This window comes from Fistularia commersonii, chromosome 9 (assembly GCF_037954325.1).
Source record: "Fistularia commersonii isolate RoL2024-O1a breed Wild chromosome 9, RoL_Fcom_v1.0, whole genome shotgun sequence".
NCBI lineage: Eukaryota > Metazoa > Chordata > Actinopteri > Syngnathiformes > Fistulariidae > Fistularia > Fistularia commersonii.
Window position 1 is genome coordinate 16,570,816 of NC_141292.1, and position 26,232 is coordinate 16,597,047.

Below are 26,232 nucleotides of genomic sequence, written 5' to 3' on the forward strand. Positions count from 1 at the left end.
TGTGTGTGCGAGTTGGAAATTTTCTTTTTTTTTTTTTTTTTTTTTTTTAATGTAAACCGCCTTTTCCTGTTTGATACAAGGGATTGGAACCCTCCGCTGGAGCCGGAGGGGTGAACTTCCAGGCGAAGTATTGGGTGAGTCAGCACCTTTCTGGAAGCTCGGCTACTTTTTAATGTTCTTTTGAGAAATTAAAAAAAAAAAAAAAAAAGGCTTCAAAATTTGCAAGTATCAGGTGTATGGGATACGGAAAAAAATGTTGAGAATTTATATATTATATTATATTAAATTATATATTATATCATATTATATTATATTATATTGTATTGTATTGTATTGTATTATATTTTGTTATATTATATTATATTGTATTATATTATATTACATTATATTATATGTTAGCACATGACAAGTGATTAAAAACCTATGAGACTAACTCATATCAATTTGTGAAATTATCTTTACATTAGTTCCCAGTTTGTTAAGAAAAAAAAAAAAAAGAATTCAGCAAAATATTTGCAAAAACAAATGTTTGTGATGGTCATGTAAACGGGGGGATCGTCGGCGTACGGTGAGACTTTCCCCAAAAAGTGTTACTTGTAAGGACGGGAAAGAAAAGTTGAATTTTTTTTATGCTGCCTAGCCAGTTAGCGTAACAACTAATTAATATTAAAACTCATATAATCACATTAGCTCATGTCGATCATCCTGACACTGACGTATTTGGATGGTCATTTTTTCGTATTTGCCAGTTTCCATTGCAACATTTTGATTCTTACAAGTCAGACAAGAGTGGAACAAATAGATTTTTTTTTGGCAAGTTTTTGTCAAACGTCTCTGGCGCCTTCTTCCTCTCTCGACCGGCTCAAGGTCGTCCGTCTTGGTTTTATTTTGAAAGCCTGGGATGCAGCCAAGGCGAGTTGTTGGGTGACGGTGGGGGGGCAGGCAGGATCTGCAGCTCTCGGCCAATCGCAGCTCAGGACACAATCGCTTATATTCAATTTTTTCTTAATTTTTTTTATCTGGGAGAAAAATTAGTCAAGCTGTTATTACAATGTCTGGGATATTGAAGCAATATTAAAAAAAAGAAAGTCTTCACAACTAACAGGAACTGCATTTCGGAAATAGACATTAGCGCATCGTCACCTTCTTAAAATAATTGCTTGACAAAACTTTGTTACTTAAATTAACTCTTTATCCAACCTATCATCTCTGTTTTTTTTTCTTTTTGTTTGCATGCTTTCTTAAAAATTTGGAAATTATTTCAAACCTTTTCCCGAAATAATTTAAAATTGTTTTCAGGAGGTGACGATAGGCAGATTGACTGCAAACAAGGAAGAAAAGAAGGACAAATTCAAGAAGAATTCCTTTATGGTTACATAGTTAGACATCATCAGCGAAATATGACCACTGCATTGAACCCGTCATGGATGAACCATGAGCGGAAGGCAGCTAAGAAACAGCGCCTGGGAAGCAGTTAGTTTTTGACAGGCAAGGATACAAAAAAATAAAATAAAATTTAAAATAAATCGTTATTTATTTATTTATTTCTAACTTGATATAAGGAAGAAATAAATAAAAATAGTTGAGATAAACGAGAAAGAGCGAGTTGAAAACTACTTCCGGTTCCCCTCTGCGCACTTCCGGTTCCGGCCGCTGGGCGTTGCCGTTTCACCGAATCCCCCATGGTCAGAAACCTGTTGAACGAATGTGTTTGTTTGTTTGTTCGTTAACTAATGTTTTTTGTTTTGTTTTGTTTTTTTGTTTACTAATGTTCGTTTGCTAATAGTGGTTTGCTAAAGTTTGTTTGCTAATGTTTGCTAAAGTTAGCCTCTCACGCCCGAGTTGGAAACTACTTCCGGTTCCCTCCCTGCGCACTTCCGGTTCCGGCCGCTTGACGTCGCCGTTTCACCGAATCCCCCGCGGTCAGGAACCTGTTGAACGAGTTTGCTTGTTTACTAATGTTTGTTTGCTAATATTTGTTTGCTAATGTTTTTTTTTTTGTTTACTGATGTTCGTTTGCCAATTTTTGTTTGCTAATGTTTGCTAGTGTTAGCCTCTCACGCCCGAGTTGAAAACTACTTCCGGTTCCGGCCGCTGGGTGTCATCGTTTCACCAAATCCCCCGCGGTCAGGAACCTGTTGAACGAGTTTGTTTGTTTTTTTGTTTATTTACTAATTTTGGTTTGCTACTATTTGTTTGCTAATGTTCGCTAAAGTTAACCTCTCACGCCCGAGTTGAAAACTACTTCCGGTTCCGGCCGCTGGGTGTCGTCGTTTCACCAAATCCCCCGCGGTCAGAAACCTGTTGAAAAACTTTGTTTGTTTGTTTACTAATGTTTGTTTGCTAATGTTTGCTAATGTTAGCCTTTCACACCCGCTCCAGGTGCTAATCCCCGGCCGGCCGGCGGGTGCGCGTAGGCGGTGCAGGGGGACGGATCGACACGCGGAAGCTGGGCGGGTGAGTGAGATGCGTGGCGTGCGGTGCTGACACACACACACACACACACACACACACACGCGTCAACGGCAGGAAAGCGAAGTAGCGGGATTATCCTGCTCCTCCTCCTCTTCCTCCTTCCTCTCTCCTCCTCCGCCGGGACCGTGAACGCCTCTCCGCGGTGCGTTTAGGTGCCCGCACTCTTCGCCTCTGTGGACCGGCGGCGTGCGTGTTGTGACCCCCCTCCCTTCACGCACAACCGGGACGGGGTTCACCGGGAGACTTCCGACCGGAACAAGTCGGTTAACTTTATTTTCTTGTTTTTTTTTATCTTGTTTTTTTATTTTTTTTTAAATCTGCACAGAAGCGGCGGACCCCCCCCTCTCCCGCCCCCCCATCCTCATCACCGAGGACCTTCTCCCGGTAAGGCTCCGGTTAACGGACAAGATCGATACGTTTATTGATTTTTTTTTAATCTTCTCAAATCCGAGTCGGAAGTGACCGATAATCGTGATGTTTCAAAAAATGACAACAAATTTGGTCGTTTAAAAGAAAAAAAAAAAAAACATGAATTAAAAAAAAAAAAAAGAATAGTTGGAATGTATCGCGAGATTTTAACCGGAAATCCCGTTGTTATTTCTAAAAATGTTTGTATTAAAGTAGAGATCAGGGGTGGGCAATTGTTTTGGCTGGTTGGGCACATTTCTTATTTAATTTTTATGTGCGGGTCAACTAGGTATCATGTAAATTAAACAAAATGAAAATTTCAATTTGTATATTTTAATTTTATTTCAACTTCAGAGTCGTTAATGATCATATAAAGGTACCGAAATTAGTTTTTATGTAATCGTCCATACAAAATTAAACAAAAGGAAAAAATAAGAAGTTCCTAAATTGAATATTGATTGAAAGTAGTTATTAAAATATCCAAAGAAAATAGTTTGGCGGGTTGGACGTGGCCCGCGAGCCATAAAATGCCAAAGTCTGGAATAGATGAATTTCCTTTTTTTCTGAATTCAATATGATAACTATCAGCTGTCTGTAAGAAATCAGGTAAATTAAAAGTAAGACAAAAAAATAGCATGAAATTCTGTAAAAAAAAAAAAAAAAGGGAAATTATAATTTTTCAACAAATGAATTCTGTTCAATTTCTCCGTGAAGTAATTATAAGTGAACTTTAAAAATGAGCGCAAGCAGAAGTTTTCTTTTTCAAATTTAAATAAATGCATGGATGAAATTGACGGGTGGTATTTTAGAGTCGTACCACAGACACTCACACACACATGCATGCACACACATTTGCATGTGAGCGAGCATTTATTTTGTTTGTTTGGTTATGCAGGCGCTTTTATTCTGAAAGGGGCTCCACTGAGGAAATGGGTTTTTAAGGGAGTTTGCGTCCGTTGGGCGTCAGCCAATCAAAATCGTCCGTCCGGGGCGACAAGCGGCGTCCAATCGTAACCTGCCGGCAACAAGTTGATGCATTTGAGCGCCTTGCGTCTCTTTAGTGTCACGTTAGCGTCACGCCATCTTTGTTTTTCACACAAATATGATGTGCAGACGGGCCTGCGACCCCGGGTGCGAAACCCTTGCCTACTTTGGGCGACATGTTGGAGCCCCTCCTGCCAACTGGTCCTCCCACACGTTGTCACGGCGACCACACCCAACACAGTGACGATGTTTCCGGGTGGAGTTTTTCTCTCCAAGTTTCCCCTGAAAGATCTTTTTTCTTCCCCCCTCATGTTTTATGTACTTTTTTTTTTTTTTTTTTTTTTTGTAATCCCCTGGAAAGTTTCAGATTTATATGATTCGACACTTTTTTCGGGGCAGAGAACTTTTACTTCATCTTCTTCTTATTATTTATTTTAGCATTTTTGATGTCTTACATTTTTGGACTTTTTTTTTCCTTTTAAAAAAAAAAAAAATCATTAATGTGACTGAAATTTGAGATTTTTAATACTTTTTTTTTCTCTTCTTTTTAAAGCACCTAATCAGGGATGTTTAATTGCCAAGAGGTGAATGAATGATGAGATGAGATGAGAACAACTTTATTTATCCCGAAGGAAATTGTTGTGCCAGAGTTTCAAGTAGAAAACATAACAGTAATAGATAATAGTTGAAAGGAGGAAGAATAAGAAATATAATGAAATATGAATTGTCTTAACTATCTTAACTGTCTTAATTGTCTTAACAACTGAATGGTTGTTTATTTGACGTGTGAATGAGAGGGTGAATGTTTCTATATAATCAGAATGAAAGGCTAAATATTCCTATATAAAGTGAGTGAATGATATATGTGGTAATATGACATGTGAATGAAAGGGTGAATGGTTGCATGCCTATAAATATATATATATATATATATGTTTATATGTGTGTGTGTGTGTGTGTGTGTGTGAAGGTATATGTTTGCACGTCTCTATGTGGCCCTTTGATGGACTGATCTCGTCCAATCACAGCTGGTTTCAAAGATAATGAACCAATGAGTTAATGAATGGATGAATTTCTGTAATGTCTCCCTTTTCCGCTTCCATTTCCACCAGTTCCCTGTTGATGTCACAGTGACGTGACGTCAGTGCGACGGCGTGTGTGTGAGGTTACGCTCACACAAACACGCACACACACACACACACACACCCGTCACTCTGTGGGAACCGGTGGGGAGTCGGCGGAGGGTGTGATGCCCCCCCAACTCCTCAGCGCCTGCGAAACCAGAAGCGTCTTATTGTTGTTTCAGGGTAAAAAGTTCACACACTTTTATTTTTGGACTCTTTGTGTTTTTCCTGGTGTCTAAAAATAGCCGGCAGGAAGGAGCTCCGGCTCGCCGTCGGCCCGCCGCCGCCGTTGCGCATCCCCTCCACGTATCCTGACACCCCCCGCGCACACACACTTTCAGGACTAATTTCTCTTTTTCATGCTGTTTTTTTTATGTTTTTGGATCATTTTTCAGGTCATTTGCTGCAAAGGTTTTCTTTTAAAAATTTTTTAAAAATTTTGATTTATTTTTCTCTTCTTTTGATATCATCCCCCCCCCCCACTGATTTAATTTCGGCAAATGACATTTATTTATGTATTATATATATTTTCCTGGGGCAATGTTTTGCAGATTTAGTGATAAATTCTGGTTCAATTCTCAAACGAGAATTCCCTTTAAATTGTGAAAAGTTTCAAAAAAGATTTCTTGCATCAGTTTGTTTTTTTGCAATAATATATACTATTAATATTTCCTAAAATATCAGTATGTTTTATTTATTTTTATCTATTTTATAATTAGTTACCATTAATAATAATTTTGTCAAGTATAAAACTGAAGTGTTGCGAAATCATTTTGTTTAATTTTTTTATCTTATTATATATTCTTTATTATTTTAAATCTAGTTTTTTTAACCGTTTTTTTTTTATTATTATCATACACATTTTTGGATAATTGTTGACATCGTTTAAAATTTTCCTCTCGTGCACCCGCTAACCCTCCCGTTCCTTCCAAACGCCGGCGTCCGACACAGCGAGTCTGCGGCTCTAAATTTAAACGCAGTTGATCCCGGCGCCGCTTTCCAAGGAGCAGCTGATGGAGGCCGTCAGGTTTTTTCTTTTTTTTTTTTTTTAATTTGTTTTTTTCAATGTCGGTGGCAGGACATCAACTACGTCAGCTGGAGCGATCTGGGAGATGGTGGGGGATCAGAATCACAACAGGATATGACATCACGCCAAAACTGACCTTGAAATACCGTAATAACACGTTGCTTATTTTTACCATAATTACTGGAGTGGATCGGTCGGATGTCCCGATTGATCTGATTGATTCGTGAGTGTGTGTGTGTGTGTGTGTGTGTTTGGGGTGCACCTGCTCGTCGCCAAACACCTGACAGCGGCGCTGGCTGATGTCCATCCCAATCCCAGTTGCCGCCGCCCTGTCACCTCGACGACAGAGCACGTGTCTACGTGTGTGTCTGTGTGTGTGTGTGTGTGTGAGAGTGTGTGTGTTTGTCTGACAATCCAATTAACAGTGGGCACCGAGCTCTTAATAACACAAGACTCAGGTCACATGGATCGCGCACACACACGCTCAGGTTGTGACCCTGAAGATAAAGGTGCTGGAGTTTATCGACTTTTAAAGTGGCGTGTGTGTGTGTGTGTGTGTGTGTGTGTGTGTGTGTGTGTGTGTGTGTGTGTGTGTGTGTGTGTATAAACTCCTGTAGTGTAACTTTTTGGAGACTTGGTTCTTGTTTTCAAACACATTTTCTAAACATCTTATTTTATTTTATTCTATTTTTTTCAGTTTATCATATTTTATTTTCCTTAAATTTTCAATTTTAAGTCTGTTTTTTTTTATTTTGGTTAATTGTGGTATTTTTCTTCATGCCATTTTAAACATTATTTAATATCATTTAAGGTAACTTTATTTTATTCTATTCTACTTTATTTTAAAATATTTTACTCTATTTTGATTTTCATCATTTGTCGTTTGAAATTAAAGCCCTTATGAAATAAATTATAATTAATAAATTATGAATTATAAAGATAAATAATAATGATAATGGTGCTTGGAATAAAATGAGTTGACAGAAAAAAAGGAAATAAACATAGAAAAGTAAACCAGAGAAAAAAGTTCAGCTTGGATTTTGTTGTGCGTTATGAATTCATATTTTTAATTGGATGTTGTTAGTTTAAGTACCGAAAATGTTATTTTGATAAAAAAAACAGAAAAGTGAAGATTACCATTCATGGTTTATTCCTCAAATTCCATAAATATAATTCCAGGTTCCTGCAGCTTCACTCAGGAATCTTTGCTAGCACACATTTGTTATTGCTTCTGTGACAAACTGATAATAAACAGCTAGCGCAGTTAGCTCCGCGAGGCTAGTGCACTTTTTCACCAGCATGGCGGACGTCGTTGTTGTTGTTGTTGTTGTTGTCGTTCCTCGTTCCCGCGGGACAGGAATCCCCCCGGCAAGAAAGCGCATGGGTGTGTCAGGAGGCCGAGCGCCGCGCTGCAGCGACGGACAATACTCGGCCTGTCTGAGCACGCCGCTCGCTTAACGCCGCATGAAGCGTGACGGGACGCCGGCGGGCCGGTGCCCTCTGGAGGGGGACGTTCACAAGAACAAACCCCCCGAAATAGGAACACCATTATTCTCTGCCGAGCTAGCCGGAACTAGCTACAACTAGCCACAACACATAGAGCGCCGCGGTTAGCGTTTCCACCTTAAAGCAAAGGGCTAAAGTTGTATGTCTCTGTGCGACGTGTGAACGAGACGGTGAATTGGTGAATATCTCTATATCAGGACGGCTGATTGGCCCACTCTGAGCCCCGCTACTTGACCAATGACAGCAGGGATTTGCTCCCCTGTGACCCCGAGTGCGGGATTAGCATTGTAGAGAATGAATGAATGAATGAATGAATACCTAAACCACAGCAGGCCTGGAGATCACCCAAAACCCCTGCAATAAGTAGCGAGACAATCATCCAATCGCGGCCCTCTCCTGCATCTTACATGTCTTCATCTCTTTTTGCTCTCCAGGTCTGGAACTGAGGACCTAGCCGGGAAGACGCAGAGGAAAAAGAAGAAGATAAGATAAGATAAAGAAAAACAAACGAAAACAAACAAATCCTCGAGGAGCAGCTAGGAGCTCCGCGACGAAGAGGAAGCCAAGATGGGGAGGAAGAAGATTCAGATAGCGAGGATTATGGATGAACGGAACAGACATGTGAGCAGGGGCGGGGGTTAGCTTAGCCGCTAGCGTGTTGTGTGCCATCGGCCCCTTTAGCGGGGAAAACAACACGGCGCTGACGTCGGCTGTCGTCGGCTCGTGGGCCTGTGGTGACGGAGGTGAGGGGGAGGAGGAGGGCGATTTGTCTATTTCCTGTTATGACAGGAAATGCGGGAACATGTGCTTCCTGACGCCGGCAGGAGAGCCAGGCCGACCCTTGACCCCCCTGTTTGTGTCCTGCCCTGACTTCCGACGACGCTGCACTCCTCCGACAGCAGAGCCTAGCCGTAGGGCAGCTAACATTTTGTTAGCTGCCTGTTTTGTTAACGTTTTGTTAGCCGCCCACTCAAGTTGTCTTAAAAAAAAAAGCATTAAAATAGAAAGGAAGCTAACAAGAAGGCTACAATGTGTGAATGAGCATGTAAGCTAAGTGTTGGCAAGCAGTGAAGCTAAAAGTCAGTTAACGTGAGCTTCCTGACACCTGTAGGACAGCTGGGCTAACCCTTGACACCCCCCCCCCCCACCGCAAGCGCTTGTTGGTGTGACTTCCAACGGCGCTATGCCTAGCTTGATTTTAGAGAGAGCACAGCTAACAAAAAAAAAACTTCCTGTGCCCGCTAAAGCTACCTTGAAAAGATGCATCTGACTCGGAAGTTGGTTTACAAAATGTAGCATACTGGTCTTTTAGCTAATAGCAAGATATAATGTTAGTCAAAACAACAAAATGTGAATGAGCCTGTAAGCTAAACACTGGCTGGCGGTGAAGCTAAAGGCCTGCTATTGTGTAATCTAGAGCTTCCTGATGCTGGCAGGAGAGTTGGGCTGATGCTTGACCCCTCCTCCCCTCCTGCATGCACTTGTTTGTGTGACTTCCAGCGACGCTGCGCCTAGCTTGATTTTGGCAAGAGGGCAGCTAACCAAACGGTAGCCAAAAAAAACCTCCTTCGCTCGCCCGAGTTGCGTTAAAAAGAAGCATTTGACTCAGAAGTTAGCTTACAAGAAGGCTCAAATGTAACGTACCGGCCTGTAAGCTACTAGAAACAGCAGCGTTCCAACGTTACAGTGGAACCTTGAGATAGAAGGCATGCTAACGCTAATTTTTGCGGTTTCCCCGCCAGGTGACGTTCACCAAGCGCAAGTTCGGCCTGATGAAGAAGGCGTACGAGCTGAGCGTGCTGTGCGACTGCGAGATCGCCCTCATCATCTTCAACAGCACAAACAAGCTCTTCCAGTACGCCAGCACCGACATGGACAAGGTTCTCCTCAAGTACACCGAGTACAACGAGCCGCACGAGAGCCGCACCAACTCCGATATCGTGGACGTGAGTGACCGCTAACGAGACGCTAGCGCCCGAGCTAATCCACGCCGATGTACGTGTGAGACGCCGTCGTGGCGCGGATCAACGCGAGCGTGTCCCGTCTTCGCTTACGTAACAGGGTTAAAGACGACGCTTGCTGCCGAGGACACACACACACACACACACACACACACACACACACACACACACACTCACACACACGGAGAGAGTCGTCTAAGCTCACCACGTCATGCCTAATCTGTCAGAGATCCGACTTGGCGATGGTCTGACGCTGATCCCAGTGCTTTTAATGCATCCAACGTGAACTTGACAGATTGTGTGTGTGTGAGAGAGAGGGAGTGTGTGTGAGTATGTGTGTGTGTGTGTGCGCGGACACACTCCCGCTGGAGAAAGTGCGCCGAATCTTTGCGCAAATCGATGACCGTGCTGCGCAGTCAGCTGACATTCTTCGTGTGTTTTCTCTCTCCGAGTTGAAAAAAAATACTTCATGTGTGAAAGTACTCGAAGTACAATCTAGTAGTAGTGGTAGTAGTAGTAGCAGTAGCTGTAATTGTAGTAGCAGTAGTAGTTGCAATAGTATCTAGAGGACTTGTATATATTTATTTGGCATCTTCTAGATATTCCATTAAAGTTTTCTAGATGTTTGACCGAAGTCCTTTAGATATTTTACACATTTCTTCAAGAAATGTAACCAGCAGCTTCAAGATGTTTTATTGATTTGAAGTGTTCCAGATGTTGAATTGACGTTTTCTAGATATTTGTTCGGCATCCTTTAGATCTTTGATTGAAGTCTTCTAGATATCTGGAGGCCCTCTAGATGTTTGATAAAATCCTCTAGATGTTTTGTATCCAGAGGATGTCTGGAAGACCTCAATGAATTATACAGAGGATGCAAAATAAATATCTAGAAAACGTCAATTCAACACCTGGAGCACATCAAATCAATATCTAGAGGATGTAAATATCTGAAAGGTTTGATGCTAACATGGAGAGAAGACTTCAGTTTTACATCTAGAAGATGTCGGTTTTATGTCCAGAAGACGTCCATGATATGTCCCGAAGACTTCGATCATCTAGAAGAGGCCGAGAGGAGGTCAATGAAAGACGTCAATTAAAGTTCATAAAAAGTCGATTTAAATCCTAGAAAACATCCATTAAGGGTCTATAAGATCGTAAACAATGGTCTAGAAGATCTTGATCAAAGATCTAGATGTCAACAAAGGCCCAGAGGACGTCAATGAAACGTCTAGAAGACTTCAATTAATCATCTAGAAGATGCTAAGAGGATGTTGATGGAAGGTCATAAAAAGTCGATTTAAGGCCAAGATTTAAAGCCGTTAAAGGTCTGGAACATCTTAATTAAAGGTGTGGAAGCGCCAATTAAAGATCTAGAAGATGCTGATTTAAAGGTCTAGAACTCTATCATTAAACTTCACCGAAACATCTGGAGGTTGTAAATTAAAGATCTAGAAGGCGTCCCACGCCGTTTTTGGATTCCTAAAAGGGTCGCCATGCGCCGGGGGCCCCCGACCCCCCGAGACGGATGGTATCACCCTGTCCCCCCCCCCACCCCGCGGTTAATGGACCGGTCCGATTCCACGGCGCTTCCAGGACCCAAGGAAACGTCATTTTCCGGTCTGATGAGGCGTCCTTAAGCAAGTAACACACGGAACACAGGCGTTACTGAGGGCGCCGTGTGTGTGTGTGTGTGTTCATGCCTGTGTGTGTGTGTGAGTGTGTGTGTGTGTGTGTGTGTGCGCATTTCTGTCCTGTGAACACGTGGTGCGACTTTTGGGAAACTTGGTTCTCATTTTTAAAAGTACTTTTTTCAGATTTTTAAAAATTTTATTTTTCAGTTTGATTTTTCTACAAAATTTCATTTTATTCATTTTTTAATTTTTTTTTTCAATTTGTAATTGTAATTTTTTAAATTTCATTCAATTTAAAATTTTCTCTCTATTTATTTTTTTTAATTTGGTTTGGTTTGTTTGTTATTTTTCAAAATTTCATGTGATTCAATTTCTTTTAATTTGATTAATTTAAAATAAAATGTCATTTTAACTTCTATTTTATTTTTCATCATTTGTCATTTCAAATTAAAGACCTCATAAAATGAATGAATAACAACAATATTAATCATAATAAAAATGATTTGACAAATGGAAAGTAAACAAACAGAAAAGCAAAACAATATAAAACCATAATTTGTACATTAGAAATTTATATATATATATAGATATATATATATATATATCACTTTTGATGTTGCTAGCGTAAGCACCAGACATTTACTTTAAAAAAAAAATTGAAGAAAATTACAATAAATGATCACTGATTAATTCAATCTTAATAATAAATTATTGCTTTTAATTAAGTTCATATTATTCCAGGCTCCTGTCGTTTCCCTCAGGAATCTTTGCTAGCATGTTTTTGTTGTTGTTTCCGTTCCTGTTATTTTTTTGTAAAATAGTGACCTCACCGGCTTGTTGTCGTGTCTCGTGTGTGTGTGTGTGTGTGTGTGTGTGTGTGTGTGTGTGTGCGTGTGTCCACCAGCCACCACGCGGCCAAGCTCCTGGCCCCGGGGGCCCCGTCAGAAGGGGATTACACCTACCGTAATCCCCTGTAATCCCCGCCGATCCCGTTTAGCTTGTTACAATAATCCGCCTCACATCTTCGCCGCCACGAGCCGCCGCCGCCGCCGCAACCTGCTCACTTTCTGCTTCGTACAACCCCCGACCCCGGCCTCGTGCGCGCGGAGGTCGTAATCCCGACACGACTTTCTAGCAAAATGGACGCAAACGCCAGAAACACCAGAAAGTGATCCAGCGGTGCATTCAGGGACCGTTCGGAAACCGGGGCGTCTCTCGGTGGAACGCTACGACCCGACTTTCCTACAGATGCTTTGCCACTTGAAAAAAGAAAAAAAATGGCGTCCGTCGATAGCGATCAATCGGCGACTGTAGATCGATCGATCGGCTCGTCGCACGGTGTTCGCCTAGTCACCGCTAACCGCTCACTGATGCTAATGCTAGCTCCAGACATTCAAGCTAGGTCGAGCTAGTTAAGCTAGACGGGAGTCCATCCAACGAAAACTTTCTACGCCGTAAAAAAGTTCCTTCCCGTTTCCATGGCGACCGCGGGGGTTTTCCTCCGCGAGCCTGGGAACACGAGACGGGGGTTCAGCTCGTTAAAAAAAAAAAAGAAGAAGTGAGACAATGAATCGATTATCTAATTGATTATCCGTCCGTCGCTCGGGGGGGATTTTTTTTTTTTTTTTTTTTTTTAAATGCCGTCGTCCAATGGGAAGGGGGAAGGGGGGAGGGGAAAACATCCCCGGCCAATCAAATCGCAGAAGGGATGGAATTTCAAGTAGAAGAGAGGCTCCTTTGTTTTGGTGCCCCCCCCACTCATGTGGTGTGTGTGTGTGTGTGTGTGTGTGTGTGTGTGTCAGATAACTTATCGTGCTGCGTTCAAGTACCCTGGGAACTTTGGGCGCTAAATATAAAAATGGGAGGAGGCTCTGCATTCCAGCCGTCGTTTGACCTTGTTTTGCTTCGGCGTGTTTTTTAAAAAACGCCGTCTGTTTCGGATTGGATTGGAACCAGATGACACACACACACGGGCGCGCACACACACACACTCACACACACATGCTGGCAGTGTGTGTGTCCGGTTCCTTTGTGTCGGCGGCCATCCCCCCCGCCCCTCCTGCTTAATGGCTGGAAAAGCGGTAGTGGGTTTAAAAATAGCCCAGAACAGAGCTAAGAATAGCAGTGACGGCCTGCGAGTGTGACTGCGGTCTGCCTGTGAATGAGTGTGTGTGTGTGTGTGTGTGTGTGCGTGTGCGCATACAGTACGACGGCTCGCGGCCGAAGGAAAATAGCGAGGAGTTTTGTCAGAGTCTTCGCTTCTTCCTCTTTTATTTTTTCCAACTCCCAGTTTCGCTGTTCTTCTTTTTTTAATTAAATTTTTTTTTCAGATTTTTCATATCCCGATCGATTGATCGGATTTCCCCTGACCTTTTTTTTCCCCTGATATTCAGTTTCTCTTGATTTATTTCGGATTTTTTTTTCCTCCACGTTTGCTAATGTTTTGCCAACGACTCACTGTTTTTTCTATCTATCTATCTATCTATCTATCTATCTATCTATCTATCTATCTATCTATCTATCTATCGACATGTATATATACATCTATTTATTTTATATTTTTTCTCATCAGACTCTTCAATGATTTTTATCGTTCAATTTTTGATGTATTTATCTAACTATTTATTTGACATGATTTGCTCTTGATTTTTCCAGATTTTTTTTTTTTTTCTGTGGTATTTTCATGAAAAAAAAGGAACACATTCCTATCAGGGGCGGCGCCACGGTTAGCGCTTAGCGTCGAGAAGGTTCTCAGGTTCCTGTCTGGAGGTCCAATGGAGACCCGGGTTTGTACGTCTCTTTATGTGGCACTGTGATTGGTCCGGGCTAAGCCCCGCCCCCTCTCCGACGCAGGAGTTGCCGTTTAGCTAATGGACGGACGATAACACCAGGCGTCTCTGCCCTTGGCGTCACCGTGGCGTGAGTTAGAGACACGAGATTTCGCCGAACGCGCCCTTCCCCTTTTCCCTCTCGACGATGGCGACATCGCACGCTCGCTGGACTCACGAGGGGCCGCCGTCAGGCAGGAAATCGGAGGCTTTTGTTTTCGGGCGCCGTTTGCGAAATATAGAAGACGTTTCCCGAAGAAGGCCGGTTTCTGCCGTAGTTCAAAAAGGGGAAGGAAACGGCGGTGGTTCGGGTTTATATTTTTTCTAAAACGCGGTCATTTTTACCCAACTTTCCCCCCCAGAGGTGTTTTCACGGCGGGATTTTGCTGCTGACGTGAAAAATCAGAGGTTTCGGGGGAGAAACGTTGGATTTTCCATGATGGATGTTCATTTTTTTCATTCCTTCATTCGTTCATCATCTCTACTGCTCTTCCTGCGGTTAAGCTCAACCCTGCTGTCATTGGCTCGCTCACCTGTCAATCACATAAAACCATTCAGCCTCTCGCGTCCTATAGAAACATGCAACCATTCACTCATTCATTCACACATCCGGGCAATGTAGGGTCTGCACATGCGTTCGGACGGTTGGAGGAACCCTGAGGAACCCCATGCAGGAGAACATGGAGGCTCCAGAGGAACCACTCGTAACTAAGCTAAGGGTTATTATATCTTCGCTTTGTGCTGATTACGGTGTTTAAGGCGTGGGAATCGAACCCGCGGCCATCGTCCGATGGGCGTTGATGGACTCGAACCCGTCATTAGCATGATAGAAAGCACACGGAGGAGAGGAGGACGACCGCACGTTTGGAAGAAACCATCGAGGGAGGGTGGGGGGGGGGATGGGTCAAACCACGTTGACTCACTGTCGTAAATAAACGCCGTCACTGTTTCCGTCTGACGCCTCTGTCGCTTCCCGGAAAAAAAAAGAAAGAAAGACGGAGTCGGCCACGTCTGTCCGAAGAAGGTGTTATTATTTGTTTTTATTTTCCGCCCCAAGCTAGCAGCCCATATTGAGGCTGTTAGCAAGCGGGGAGAGTAGCGATATGAGCAGCTTTGTGGATTGCGCTTTCATAAAACCGCGAGGAGGGAGGGAGTCCCCTCGGACATAATGACAACAGAGAAATACACCGTTGAGGCTAATGCTAGCAGCTATTGCTAGCAGCTAGCTTAGGGTCTTGGCTTGTCCCTTTGATAAGGCGTCAAAACACAGTGTCTGTGAGGCCTGATAAACAACAACGTTAAAAACACATTTAAAGCAAACGCTAGCAGCTAGCTACATTCTGTGAGGTTAGCTGATGCATTAGCATCATGTTGACTTGCCTTGAGATTAAACTATATAAAGTCAGTCTTATGGCCCCACTTGCTGTGAAAATAGTGTCTACAATGCTAGTGTCTGAGGAATAAGAGGTATAAAACCATGGTTAAAGCTAATGTTAGTAGCTAGCTGCATTCTTTGAAGTTAGCCGGTGAATTGGCATCTTGTTAGCTTGCCTTTTGGTCAAATTCATATAAAGTGACACTCCAGGTCCTTCCATTTGTCAAAATCCACAGTGTCTAATGGACTAACGTTGGAATGACAACGGCATGCACGCACAGTTAAAGCTAATGCCGTCAGCTAGCTGCACTCTGAGAAAATAGCTGGTGCATCATTTTCTTGTGGGCTTGCCTTTTTGATCAGGTGTCAGAACAGTGTCTGAGCCCCATGAAAACATGGTCAGAGCTAATGGAAACAACTAGCGGAATTTCTGTGAAGTTAGCTAGTGCATTAACATCTTGTTAGCTTGCCTTTCTATCAAGCTAATAGAAAGATGTTCTCTGGTGTCATTCCCAGTGTCAGAACATAGTGTTTTCAGGGCTAACGTCAAACAAACATAGTTGAAGCTATCACTAGCAGCTAGCTACAATCTGTGACGTTAGCATACGCATTGGCATCTTGTCAGCTTGCCCTATGATCAAGCTAAGATCAAAATAAGACTCCTGGACTGGCAGTATGTCAAAATACTGTCAAAATAGAGCTAATGCTAACATCTAGCTGCGCAGTTAGCTGGTACATCAGCATCTTGTTGGCTTGCACTTTTTTGTATCAAACTCCGTATAAAGTGTGTCGTCAAAGTGTCAGACAGCATGCTATGAGGCTAATGTTTAATACACAGGGCTGATGCTAATACTAGCAACATTAGCGCTGCACACAACTTAGCTTAGGTGAGAGACGATGATACCTTTCCAGTGGAATACGCTGTGTGTATTTTTTTTTTCTGTTGCCTCAAGCCTTGTCAAAGAAACACTTTTTTAATATTGGACGGGGGGGGGTACTCTGTGTGTGTGTGTGTGTGTGTGTGTGTGTGTGTGTGTGTGTGTTTGAACAGATGCACGCCAAAGGAGGGTGGGGCCATGTTGCGGCTCGCGAGCAGAAAATAACCTTGTACGGCTGTCGCTCGGGTGGCGTTGGTGGTCGTCCCCACCCACCCACCCACCACGCACACACACACACACACACACACACACACACACACACACACACACACACACACACCCAGCCCCTCCCTCACTAAAGTGAAACAGGTGGCCATGACTGGGATGAGTGGGCCGCAGACGCCGGAGCCAAAACCGCAAACTGGCGTACCGCCGCCGTCGCCGCCGCCATCGATGGGATCATGTGACCCACGTCAAAAAGTCACATCTCCCTTTGGTGTCAAATGTCAAGATCAAATGGAAACAAACAAATAAACAAACAAACAAATCAGTGGTTGAAGGGTCGGGGAGGAACCGCCTCCCGCCGCTCCAATCTGTCAGTCAAATCCAGCCGGGTCATGTGACCAGAGACGGGTCGTGTGATTCGTCCAGAGCGATGGGCCACAGCTTCCTACTTCCTGCTTCTCCTCGTCCTTCTTGTCCTCTTTCTCCATCTCTTCCTCATCTGTTTGTTTTCTCTCTGTCCTCCCTTTTCATTGATATTCTTATGTTCTTTAAAGTATTGCCTCTTCTTCTCCCTCTTCACTCCATCAATCTGTGATGAGATGTGATTAATAATCTACCCCCCTCCCCCCCACCGATTATCGATCTGATCTACTGTCTAGCTAAACTCTGGCTGGTTTCTAAACCGATGTCGCCCTCTTGTGGCCAGAAGAGGTACCGCAGCATTGGGCTACCCCGCTGACGTCATTTTGCTCTGACCAATGAGATCGGGCCTCTTTGAGGTCGGGATCCATTACCTCCAACTTTAGGCGAAATTCTTGTTGCATCATAGATATAACTATTTTAAAATTCAGTTTAATTTAAATGATCAAAGAGCAAAAGGAAAAGAAATTGAAAACACATGACATAAATAGAGGAAAAAAAATTTAAAATAAAGGACTAGGACTGCAGCCAGGAATTCACTTGAAAGGCAGAAAATTGAACTGACTTACTATAAAAAAAAAAAATGAAGCAAATTGCTCCAGATACGGTAATCGTTTTCACAAGTGTAATTACAAAATGGTCCAAAAGTCTAAAAATAAATTACAACTGTGTGAAAATGTGTGACATTATAACATAGTCATTCACACATCATGGAGCCGTACAACCATTCCCTCCCTCACTGAAGTCAGTGAGACAATCCATTCACTCTGTCATTTTCCTGCTATATGAAGACATTCATTCTCATGCAACCATTCACAACCATTTATTTAGAGACAAGCAGCTATTCACTCATTCACTCATTCACACATCACATCCACATGCATCTCGTGATTCACCCATTCACGCGTAAGCTCCTCTCAGGCTCCTCCTCCCTCTCAGACTCCTCCCCCTTAGGCCCCGCCTCCTCTCTAGGCTCCTCCTCCTCTTAAGACCATCCCTCTTTTATGGGCTCCTCCTCCTCATCAGGCTCCTCCTGCTACTCAGGCTCCTCCTCCTTCTAAGGCTCCTCCTTCTTCTTAGGCTCCTCCTCCTTTTTAGGCTGCTCCTCCTTCTCAGCTCCTCCTCCTCTTTAGACCACGCATCTTTTATAAGGCTCCTCCTACCCATTAGGCTCCTCCTCCTATTTAGCCTCCTCCTCCTTCTTAGGCTCCTCCTCCTCAGCGCCTCTCCATTAGGCTCCTCCTCCTATTTAGGCTCCTTGTCCTTCTTAGGCTCCTCCTCCTCCTTCTTAGGCTCCTCCTCCACCTTTTCAGGCTCCTCCTCCTCTACAGGCTCCTTCTCCTTCTCAGGCTCCTGCTCCTATTAAGGCTCCTCCTCCTTCTTAGGCTCCTCCTCCTTTTTAAGCTCCTCCTCTTTCTTAGCTCCTCTCCATAAGGCTCCCCCTCCTAACCAGGCTACTCCTCCTTTTAAGGCTCCTCCTCCTATTTAGGCTCCTCCTCCTTCTCAGCTCCTCCTCCTCTTTAGATCACCCCTCTTTTATTGGCTCCTCCTCCCCATTAGGCTCCTCCTCCTACCCAGGCTCCACCCCCTTAATCAGGCCCCTCCTCCTCTTTAGGCTCCTCCTCCTTTTTAGACTCCTCCCCCTTCTCAACGCCTCCTTCTTAGGCTCCTCCTCCTTTTTAGACTCCTCCTCCTCTTTAGACCACCCCTCCTTTATAGGCGCCACCTCTTTAGGCTCCTCCTCCTCATTAGGCTCCTCCCTCCTTCTCAGGCTCCTCCTCTTTTTCCTCCGCAGACGCTGCGTAAGAAGGGCTTGAACGGCTGCGAGTCGCCCGACATCGAGGCCGACGACTCTGCGGGCCAGAGCCCCGAGTCGGACGACAAGTACCGCAAAATGTCCGATGAACTGGACCTGATGATCAACCGCCAGCGGATCTGCGTGAGTCCTCACACACACACACACACACTCACACACGCACACACATGGTATTGAGCGAGCGTCCTCGTGTCCAGCAGGGTCTCCCGCCGTCTAACTACGACATGGGCGTCTCCATCCCGGGGAGCAACCCGTCCACAGGCCTGCTGTACTCCCACCCGGCCATAGGGGGCGCCGTGGGCAACCACGGCCTGATGCCCATGTCCCACTCGCACCTGCAGAGGAGCAGCATGTCCCCCCAGAGGCCCCCCAGCGCCGGGAACACCGGTACAGCCACAACAGCAACCATGCAAAGAAATAAATCAAATTGCCTAGATATTAACTTATTATTATTATTGTCAATGACGACCATACTCATTATTGCTGGTACTCACTATAACACTGTAATATATAGCGTGTGTAAATAGAATATAACCATGAATATGAATTTAAAATATGTAATTGTAATTGTACTACGTAATAATTGATGATAATAAGAATGTCATTCTTCATCTTGATATTTTATTTTGTTTTAACGATATTGATAAATGATATAAAAGGTACTGTATTGCAAAATAATAATTTGATCATATTGGGAATAATTATTTTAAATATTATTATTGTTATTATTGTACTGATTATGACTGTTATTAATAATATACTGTATATATATATATATGTGTGTGTATATATATATATATATATATATATATATATATATATATGTGTGTGTTTGTGTGTGTGTGTGTATATTATAATTATAATATAAATATGATAAACAAATATGATATAAACAAAATATTACTGTGTATAAAAATTATGTATGATTATAATTATACCACTTGTTCTTTTTTTAATATAGATATCTACTTTAAGTTATTAGATTTAATGGTGGTAGAGGGGTTGGTTTTTGTGTGAGTGAGTGGTAATTGTTCGATATTTAAAACAAATAAAGCAATAATATCTGAAAAACATATATAAAATAGTGATATCATTAGGATTATTAATTATTATGATCATACTGATTATTACTTTCATTGATTATTAGAATAAAAATAATAGTATATGTAATAACAACAGTGAATAATTATTAAAAAATTAATACTAATTATACTCATACTACTTCATAACAATAGATAATAAGGTTAATTGGTAATTAATCTTAATTACTGTTATGAATATTATTGGATCATATGGTTATCATATTAATAAGTCAACAGTTAATATAATAATATGAGAATATTTGAAAATACTTTGAAAAAATAATTTAAAATAATGATAATTCTGATTTTGTAATTGTTTGTATAACAAGTATTGCTTTTCCTTATTATTTCAAATATTAATGTGTAAATATGTTATATTTTGTAAATAAAATACAACATCAAAATGTTAACATTATTAAGAAGTAGTAATGCTCTTATTCAAATTATTATTATTGAAATTTTCTTTTATTAATTATAGTTTGTTAATTTTAAGTTTTCCAGTCCAAACTGTAATAGTAGCAGTTTGTGTGCTAACATGCTAAAGCTAACAAGGGGAAGGGAGGAAGCATGTCTTGTTTTCTTTTTTTTATTTTAGGTAAATTTACTGGAAATGTTCCGGAAATGTGTCGAAAATTTCATAAAAATTGTTACAAAATGGACTAAAATCATCCAGGGAATTTTCCATGAAAACTTCTGGGCAAATTACTCTGGAAAGTATTTGGAAATGCACTCAAAAATTACATATTAACTTGTATTTAAGGAAATGTTGGGGAAATTAACCTGAATTTCAGAGACATTTGCTGGGACTATTTACTGGGAATTTATTGTGATATTCAGGAATCGTCAGGGAATTCAGTGGAAAAATCTTGGAAATTCAGATGCAAATTCTCAGAAATTATTTATAATTCCAGTGAATACCCCAAATATTTCCAGAATTGACGGGAAAATTTTCAGCACATTTTTCTGAGTTTTTCTTTTTTTTCCCCAGAAATGTCACTTCCTTGTAGCCTGTTGTCTTTCATCAAGGAGAAAAATGATGATGACGTGTGTGTGTGTGTGTGTGTGTGTGTGTGTGTGTGTGTTTAGGACTGATGGGCGCCGAGCTGACGAGCTCCGTTGTCAGTGTTGGTAAGACGGAGCTTTATTTACGTTTTGTTAGCACCAATTTGGAAACATTGAGGAGAGTAGAAGCACTTGTAGTGGTAGTACTAGTAGTAGTACTTGTAGTGTAGGTGGTGGTAGTGGCAGTAGTAGTGATAGTAAGAGTGGTAACAGTTGTTGTAGTAGTGGTGGTAGTAGTATTAGTAGTAGTAGAAGTTGTAAACATTCTATGGTCTTTCTGTACTCGGAGTGGTAGTAGTAGTAGTGGTCATAGTCTTGACATTGCAGTAAACATGCTATATTCTGAGGAGCCGTAGTACTACTGGTGGTTGGTAGTATAAGTAGTAGTAGCACTCATGTTGTGGTAAACATGCTAGTGGCCCTGAGGAGTAGAAGTAGGAGTAGTAGTAGTAGTAGATGTAGTAGTAGCAGCAGCAATCGTAGCACTGATGTTGTGGTAAACATGCTAGCAGCCCTGACGAGTAACAGTGGTAGATTCAGTAGTAGTAGTAGTAATAGTAGCAGTAGTAGATGTAGTAGTAGTAGTAGTAGTAGTAGTAGTAGTAGCAGCAGCAATCGTAGCACTGATCTTGTGGTAAACATGCTAGCAGCCCTGACAAGTAACAGTGGTAGTTTCTGTAGTAGCAGTAGTAGTAGTAGTAGTAGTAGTAGTAGTAGTAGTAGTAGTAGTGTTAGCAGTCGTTTCATTGTTGTTGTGGTAAACATGCTAGTAGCCCTGACGGGTAACAGTTGTAGTTTCAGTAGTAGTAGTAGTAGTAGCAGTAGCAGTAGTAGTAGTAGTAGTAGTAGTAGTAATTTCAGTAGTAGTTGTGATAGTAGTGTTAGCAGTAGTAGTAGTAGTAGTTGTGATAGTAGTGTTAGCAGTCGTAGCACTGATGTCGTGGTAAACATGCCAGCGTTCACTCGCTGTCCTGGGCGGACTTCCTGTTTCCTGACTTCCTGTTTCCTGTGCGGGCGCAGGAAACGGCAGCTACGGCAGCCACTGCTCGTCCCCGGGCCTGCTGTCCCCGGCGGGGGTGTCCCGCAGCCCCCCCCCTCCGCTGGCCCTGGGGTGCAAGCCGGAGCCGCGGCCCCTGCTGGGCCCGGCCGGCAAGTGCAGCGGCAACATGGCCCCCATCGTGAGTCGCCTTTGTTTGTTTACTTCCTTCCTGTCTGTTGTTGTGGCGGCACTGACTCCGCTCTGCTCTGACGCTGCAGTGTGAGGACTTTGACCTGATGCTGGTGAGTCCTCTTCTCCAGCCTCCAAATCCTTCACCATCTCCTCATCTTCATCTATCTTCATGCTCCTCTTCATCCCCAACCATCTCCTGCTCTTCTTGCTCCTCCTCTGCATACTCCTCCTACTCCCTGAAATTTCTAGGGAAATTTCCTGGAAAATGCCTTGAAATCCCCAGAAATAAACCAAAATTTTCAGGCAATGCTCTAGAAAATACTGAGAAATATCCTGATTTTAACAGAGATTTTGAGTTCATGTTATGGAAAATGCAGAGAAATCGCCAGATTTCAACTGAGATGTACAGGACTTTTCAGGAAATGTTCTGGAGAATGCTGAGAAATCCCCAGATTTCAACTGAGATTTTCAGGCTACGTTTTGGAAAATGGCGAGAAATCTCCAGATTTCAACTGAGATTTTGAGGAAAATGCTCTGGAAAATACAGAGAAATATCCAGATTCTGACTGAGATTTCAAGAAAATGTTCTAGAAAATGACGAGAGGGGGAAAAAAAAAACAAACTCCAGATTTCAACTGAGATTTTCAGGGGATGTTCTAGAAAATGTTGTTAAAAATATCCAGATTTCAACTGGGATTTTGAGGAAATGTTCTCGAAAATGCAGAGAAACCGACAGATTTCGACCGAGATTTTCAGGAATTGTTCTGGAAAACGCTGTGAAATCCCCTGATTTAATCTGAGATTTTCAAGTAATGATCTAGAAAATGGCTGGAAATCTCCAGTTTTCAACTGAGATTTTGAGGAAATGTTCTAAAAAAGGCCTAGTAATCCCCAGATTTCAACCAAGATTTCCGTGACTTTTCAGGAGGCGCGCTAGAAAATTCTGGGAAATATCCAGATTTCAACTGAGATTTCAGGATTTTGTAGGAAATGCATTTGAAAATTCTTGAAAATATAGAGGCGAATTCTGGGGAATTTAATGGAAACTTCTTGTCTGAAAATTAGATTTTTGAAAAGCTCCCAGGAAAGTTGCAGCTAAATTTCCGGTATGTTTCTGAGCAATTCCAGTGAATAGCCTCACACTTTCAGGAAACTGCCAGGAAATGGACTGGAAATTTCCAGAGAATTTAAGTTTCTGGAATGTTCAGGAATTGCCAGAAATTTACTGAGAAAATTAACTGGAATTCTCAGGAAAAATTCTCAGGAAATTAACTGGAAATTTCAGGAATGATCAGAAAATGCATTGGAGAATTTAGGGAAATTCTTTTGAAAATTCATAACAAGTCCTGGAAATATTAGGGAATTGACGTTTCTGGAATGTTCAGGAATTGTCGGGAAATGTACTGCAGAATTCACTGAATACTCTGGACGTTTTCTGGAGTTTTTAAGAAATTTCCTGGAGGCTTTAGTATATTTCTTGGAATTGTCAACAATTTTTTGGAAATGTCCTGTAATTTTCAGGAATTGGCAAGAAATGTTCTGGAAAGGACTGGCAAAGTCACTGAAATTGTCTTTCAATTGTCAGGGATTATCAGGAAATGAACTTGAAAACTTTGAAAATGACAGTCCATTCACTGGAATTTTTAAAAACAATTATAAATTCCAGAAAATTTGTTGACAATTTCAGGAAATTTCCTAGAATATTCAGCAATTGTCAGAAAATGTGACACCGGAAAGTTTGGTTAAATTCTCTGGAAATTTCCTCACATTTCATTCAAGGAGATGTCACGGAAAATTTGGGGACCGTCCGGAAATGAAGTGGAAAAACTGTTGGAGATCAGATTTCTGAAAAGCTCCCGCTTCCTGTTCCGACTCCTCTAGAATTCCCACCCGATGTCTTGAAAAATATCCAGAAAAATGTACATTTCCCGCGGGTTCTCCCCGTCTGCTAACCCCGGTGTTTTCCCCGCCCTGGGCTTCTTCCAGGCGCAGCGGATCAACCACTCCCAGACGGCGCAGACTCTCTCCACGCCCGCCGTCTCCGTGGCGCCGACGCCGCCGGGCTTCCCCCCCTCCTACGGGACAGGTGGGACTCCTTTTCCCCCCGCGGTGCTTTTATTTTGCAAGGCCGCAGGAAGCTGACTCCGCCCCCCGAAATGTCTCCAGAGTTCTCCCTGGGCGGCGACCTGGCCTCCCTGTCCGGGTTCGGCGGCCCCGGCCTGGGCTCGCTGTCCGGCTGGCAGCAGCAGATGCAGGGCCCGCAGCAGCCGCCGCTCGGACACATGGGGTGAGGAACCGCGCCGAGAAGGCCGGGGGAAGTGTTTCCTCCGCAGCCGGGGAGGTCGATTCATCCTCCCGCTGTCTCCGACAGGACCCTGTGCCAGAGCTCCGGGCTGAGCCTCCCTCCGAGCCACCACAACCTGCACATCAAGTCGGAGCCGGCGTCCCCGCCGAGGGAGCGGGCGGCGGGGCTCGGCGGCGGCGGTGGCTGCGTCACGACCGTGGGCTACTGCGGCGCCGGCCGGGGCCCCGGCGAGGCGGGGCGTTCCCCCGGTGACAGCGCGTCCAGCTGCGGCAGCTCGTACGAAGGCAGCGAGGAGCGGGATGATCGTCACGGCGACGCCGGCGGCGGCTTCCTGCTCCGCCCGCCGACCATCCAGGATGAGCGCCGGAGCCCGTCGGTGAAGCGCATGAGGCTAACGGAGGGCTGGGCTACATGATGGGCGCCGCCGTTAGCCTCAGCGTTAGCATCGTTACCTTCTAGTGTTATTATTATTATTATTATTATTATTGTTCTAATATCCGTGTTATTCTTGTACCGAGTGAGTGTGATCAGACGGGAAGCGGAAAGTCCGGAATGTGCGGCGGCGCCGAGGACAAACGCTTCCCGACGCCGGCGGGGAGCTAACACGGCTAAAGTTGGGAGGCGTCTGTCGTCAGAGGGCCGGACGGAGCGGCAGGGAGGAGAAAAAAATATTAAAAAATATGCAAAGGTGACGCCAGAACGCTAGATGTGTTAGCGCTAAAGATGCTTTTTATTTTAACTGGAAGAGACGGATGTACGGAAGGGTCAGAAAGAACAGGAGGAGGTAAAGGAAGTGGTGGAGGGCGACGACAGGAAGTCGAACGGGAGGCGACAGGAAGTCGCCGGTAGAAAGCGGAAGTAGGCGGGGCTACAGAGACCCGGAAGTAAAAAGTACCAATCGATCGGTGATCAGATAGCCGTTAGCCTGCCGTTGACGAGCTGAGCTCACGGCCGCGCAACTTAGACTGACCCGAGGGGAGTTAGCATGTTAGCTTAGCTGTCGGAGCGTCTTTCTTCTTCTTTTGTTTTTCGACGGAAGTGAAATCAGAGGCGTCAGAGTGAGGAAGATGAGGAGGTGAAGGACTTCCTGTCGAGATGTTCAGGTTTTTTTTTTTTTTTTTTTAATTTTATTTTTTATTTTTTGCTAGTAACCGCAGATAATTAGCAACGCGTTAAAAGCGCTGGGCTGGTTTCAGGCACCCGAATATATTCCTGCTCATTTAAAGGAATGGGAATTAAAATTCAAACACGTGGATGCTTTAAGTCGTAAAGCGAATACTAAAAAATAAAAACAAAAATTTCATTCATGCACTATTTCTAAACAAAGTCGCTTATTAGCTTTAGCTTGTTAGCTCAAATATAATGTATTCAAAGTGGAACCTTGTATAAAGGATGGGAAATCACATTAACATATACATATATATATTTTAGTTTTTTTAAATGATCAAATTATTCCCAAAAAACAAACAACATTTTTTAATTTGTGCGAAAGTCGCTGTACACTCGGCGACGTATTAAAATGAATAATAAATTAGGTGCCTTTGAATGAGACGGCTCTGAAACCAGCCGACCGTCTTTTAACATATTTTATTTTATTTTGCTTCCCGAAGAGATGCGGCCGAGGGTCTTTTTACACATTTGAATATTTCTGGTTTTGAAAAAAAATGTATATTTTAGAGCTTCAGACCCTCGGCCCGCCGCTGAAGCCCCTGGAGGTCAAGGCGAGGGCGGCGTCAGTTTGGGTGGAGGTTCGCTCATTCAATATAAAGTTTAAATATGTAAACACCTACATTGCTGCCGCTGCTTCCCCGCCTGGAGCCGGGCAGAGCCCACGTGGTTTCCACAGGCGTGTTTTATTTCTTCTTTTTCTTCTTAATTTCTGCAATTAACTTATTTCTCACCCCAGCCTCCACCCGCCATGCTCAGCGGCATAAGCTGGCCTTTGTCGCCACCA

At 43.1% G+C, this 26,232-nt stretch overlaps 1 protein-coding gene across 4 annotated transcripts; it reads left to right on the forward strand.

Annotated features, from left to right (window-relative positions):
* mef2ca (myocyte enhancer factor 2ca) lies at window positions 1–25,492 on the forward strand. 4 transcript variants are annotated; one of them, XM_086152800.1, is made up of 13 exons: window positions 1–134; window positions 2,383–2,457; window positions 2,801–2,859; window positions 7,959–8,145; window positions 9,267–9,470; window positions 18,638–18,781; window positions 18,856–19,045; window positions 20,827–20,868; window positions 21,823–21,980; window positions 22,060–22,083; window positions 23,960–24,059; window positions 24,140–24,260; window positions 24,345–25,492. In XM_086152800.1, exons 4-13 carry the CDS (start codon window positions 8,092–8,094, stop codon window positions 24,691–24,693), a joined length of 1,386 nt encoding a protein of 461 aa, XP_086008926.1. In that variant the 5' UTR covers window positions 1–134; window positions 2,383–2,457; window positions 2,801–2,859; window positions 7,959–8,091; the 3' UTR covers window positions 24,694–25,492. The 4 variants fall into 4 exon arrangements, with proteins under 4 accessions (XP_086008926.1, XP_086008927.1, XP_086008928.1 ...); XM_086152801.1 differs by having other exon boundaries at window positions 18,859–19,045; XM_086152802.1 differs by lacking the exon at window positions 22,060–22,083.
* The last annotated feature ends 740 nt before the right edge of the window (window positions 25,493–26,232 follow it).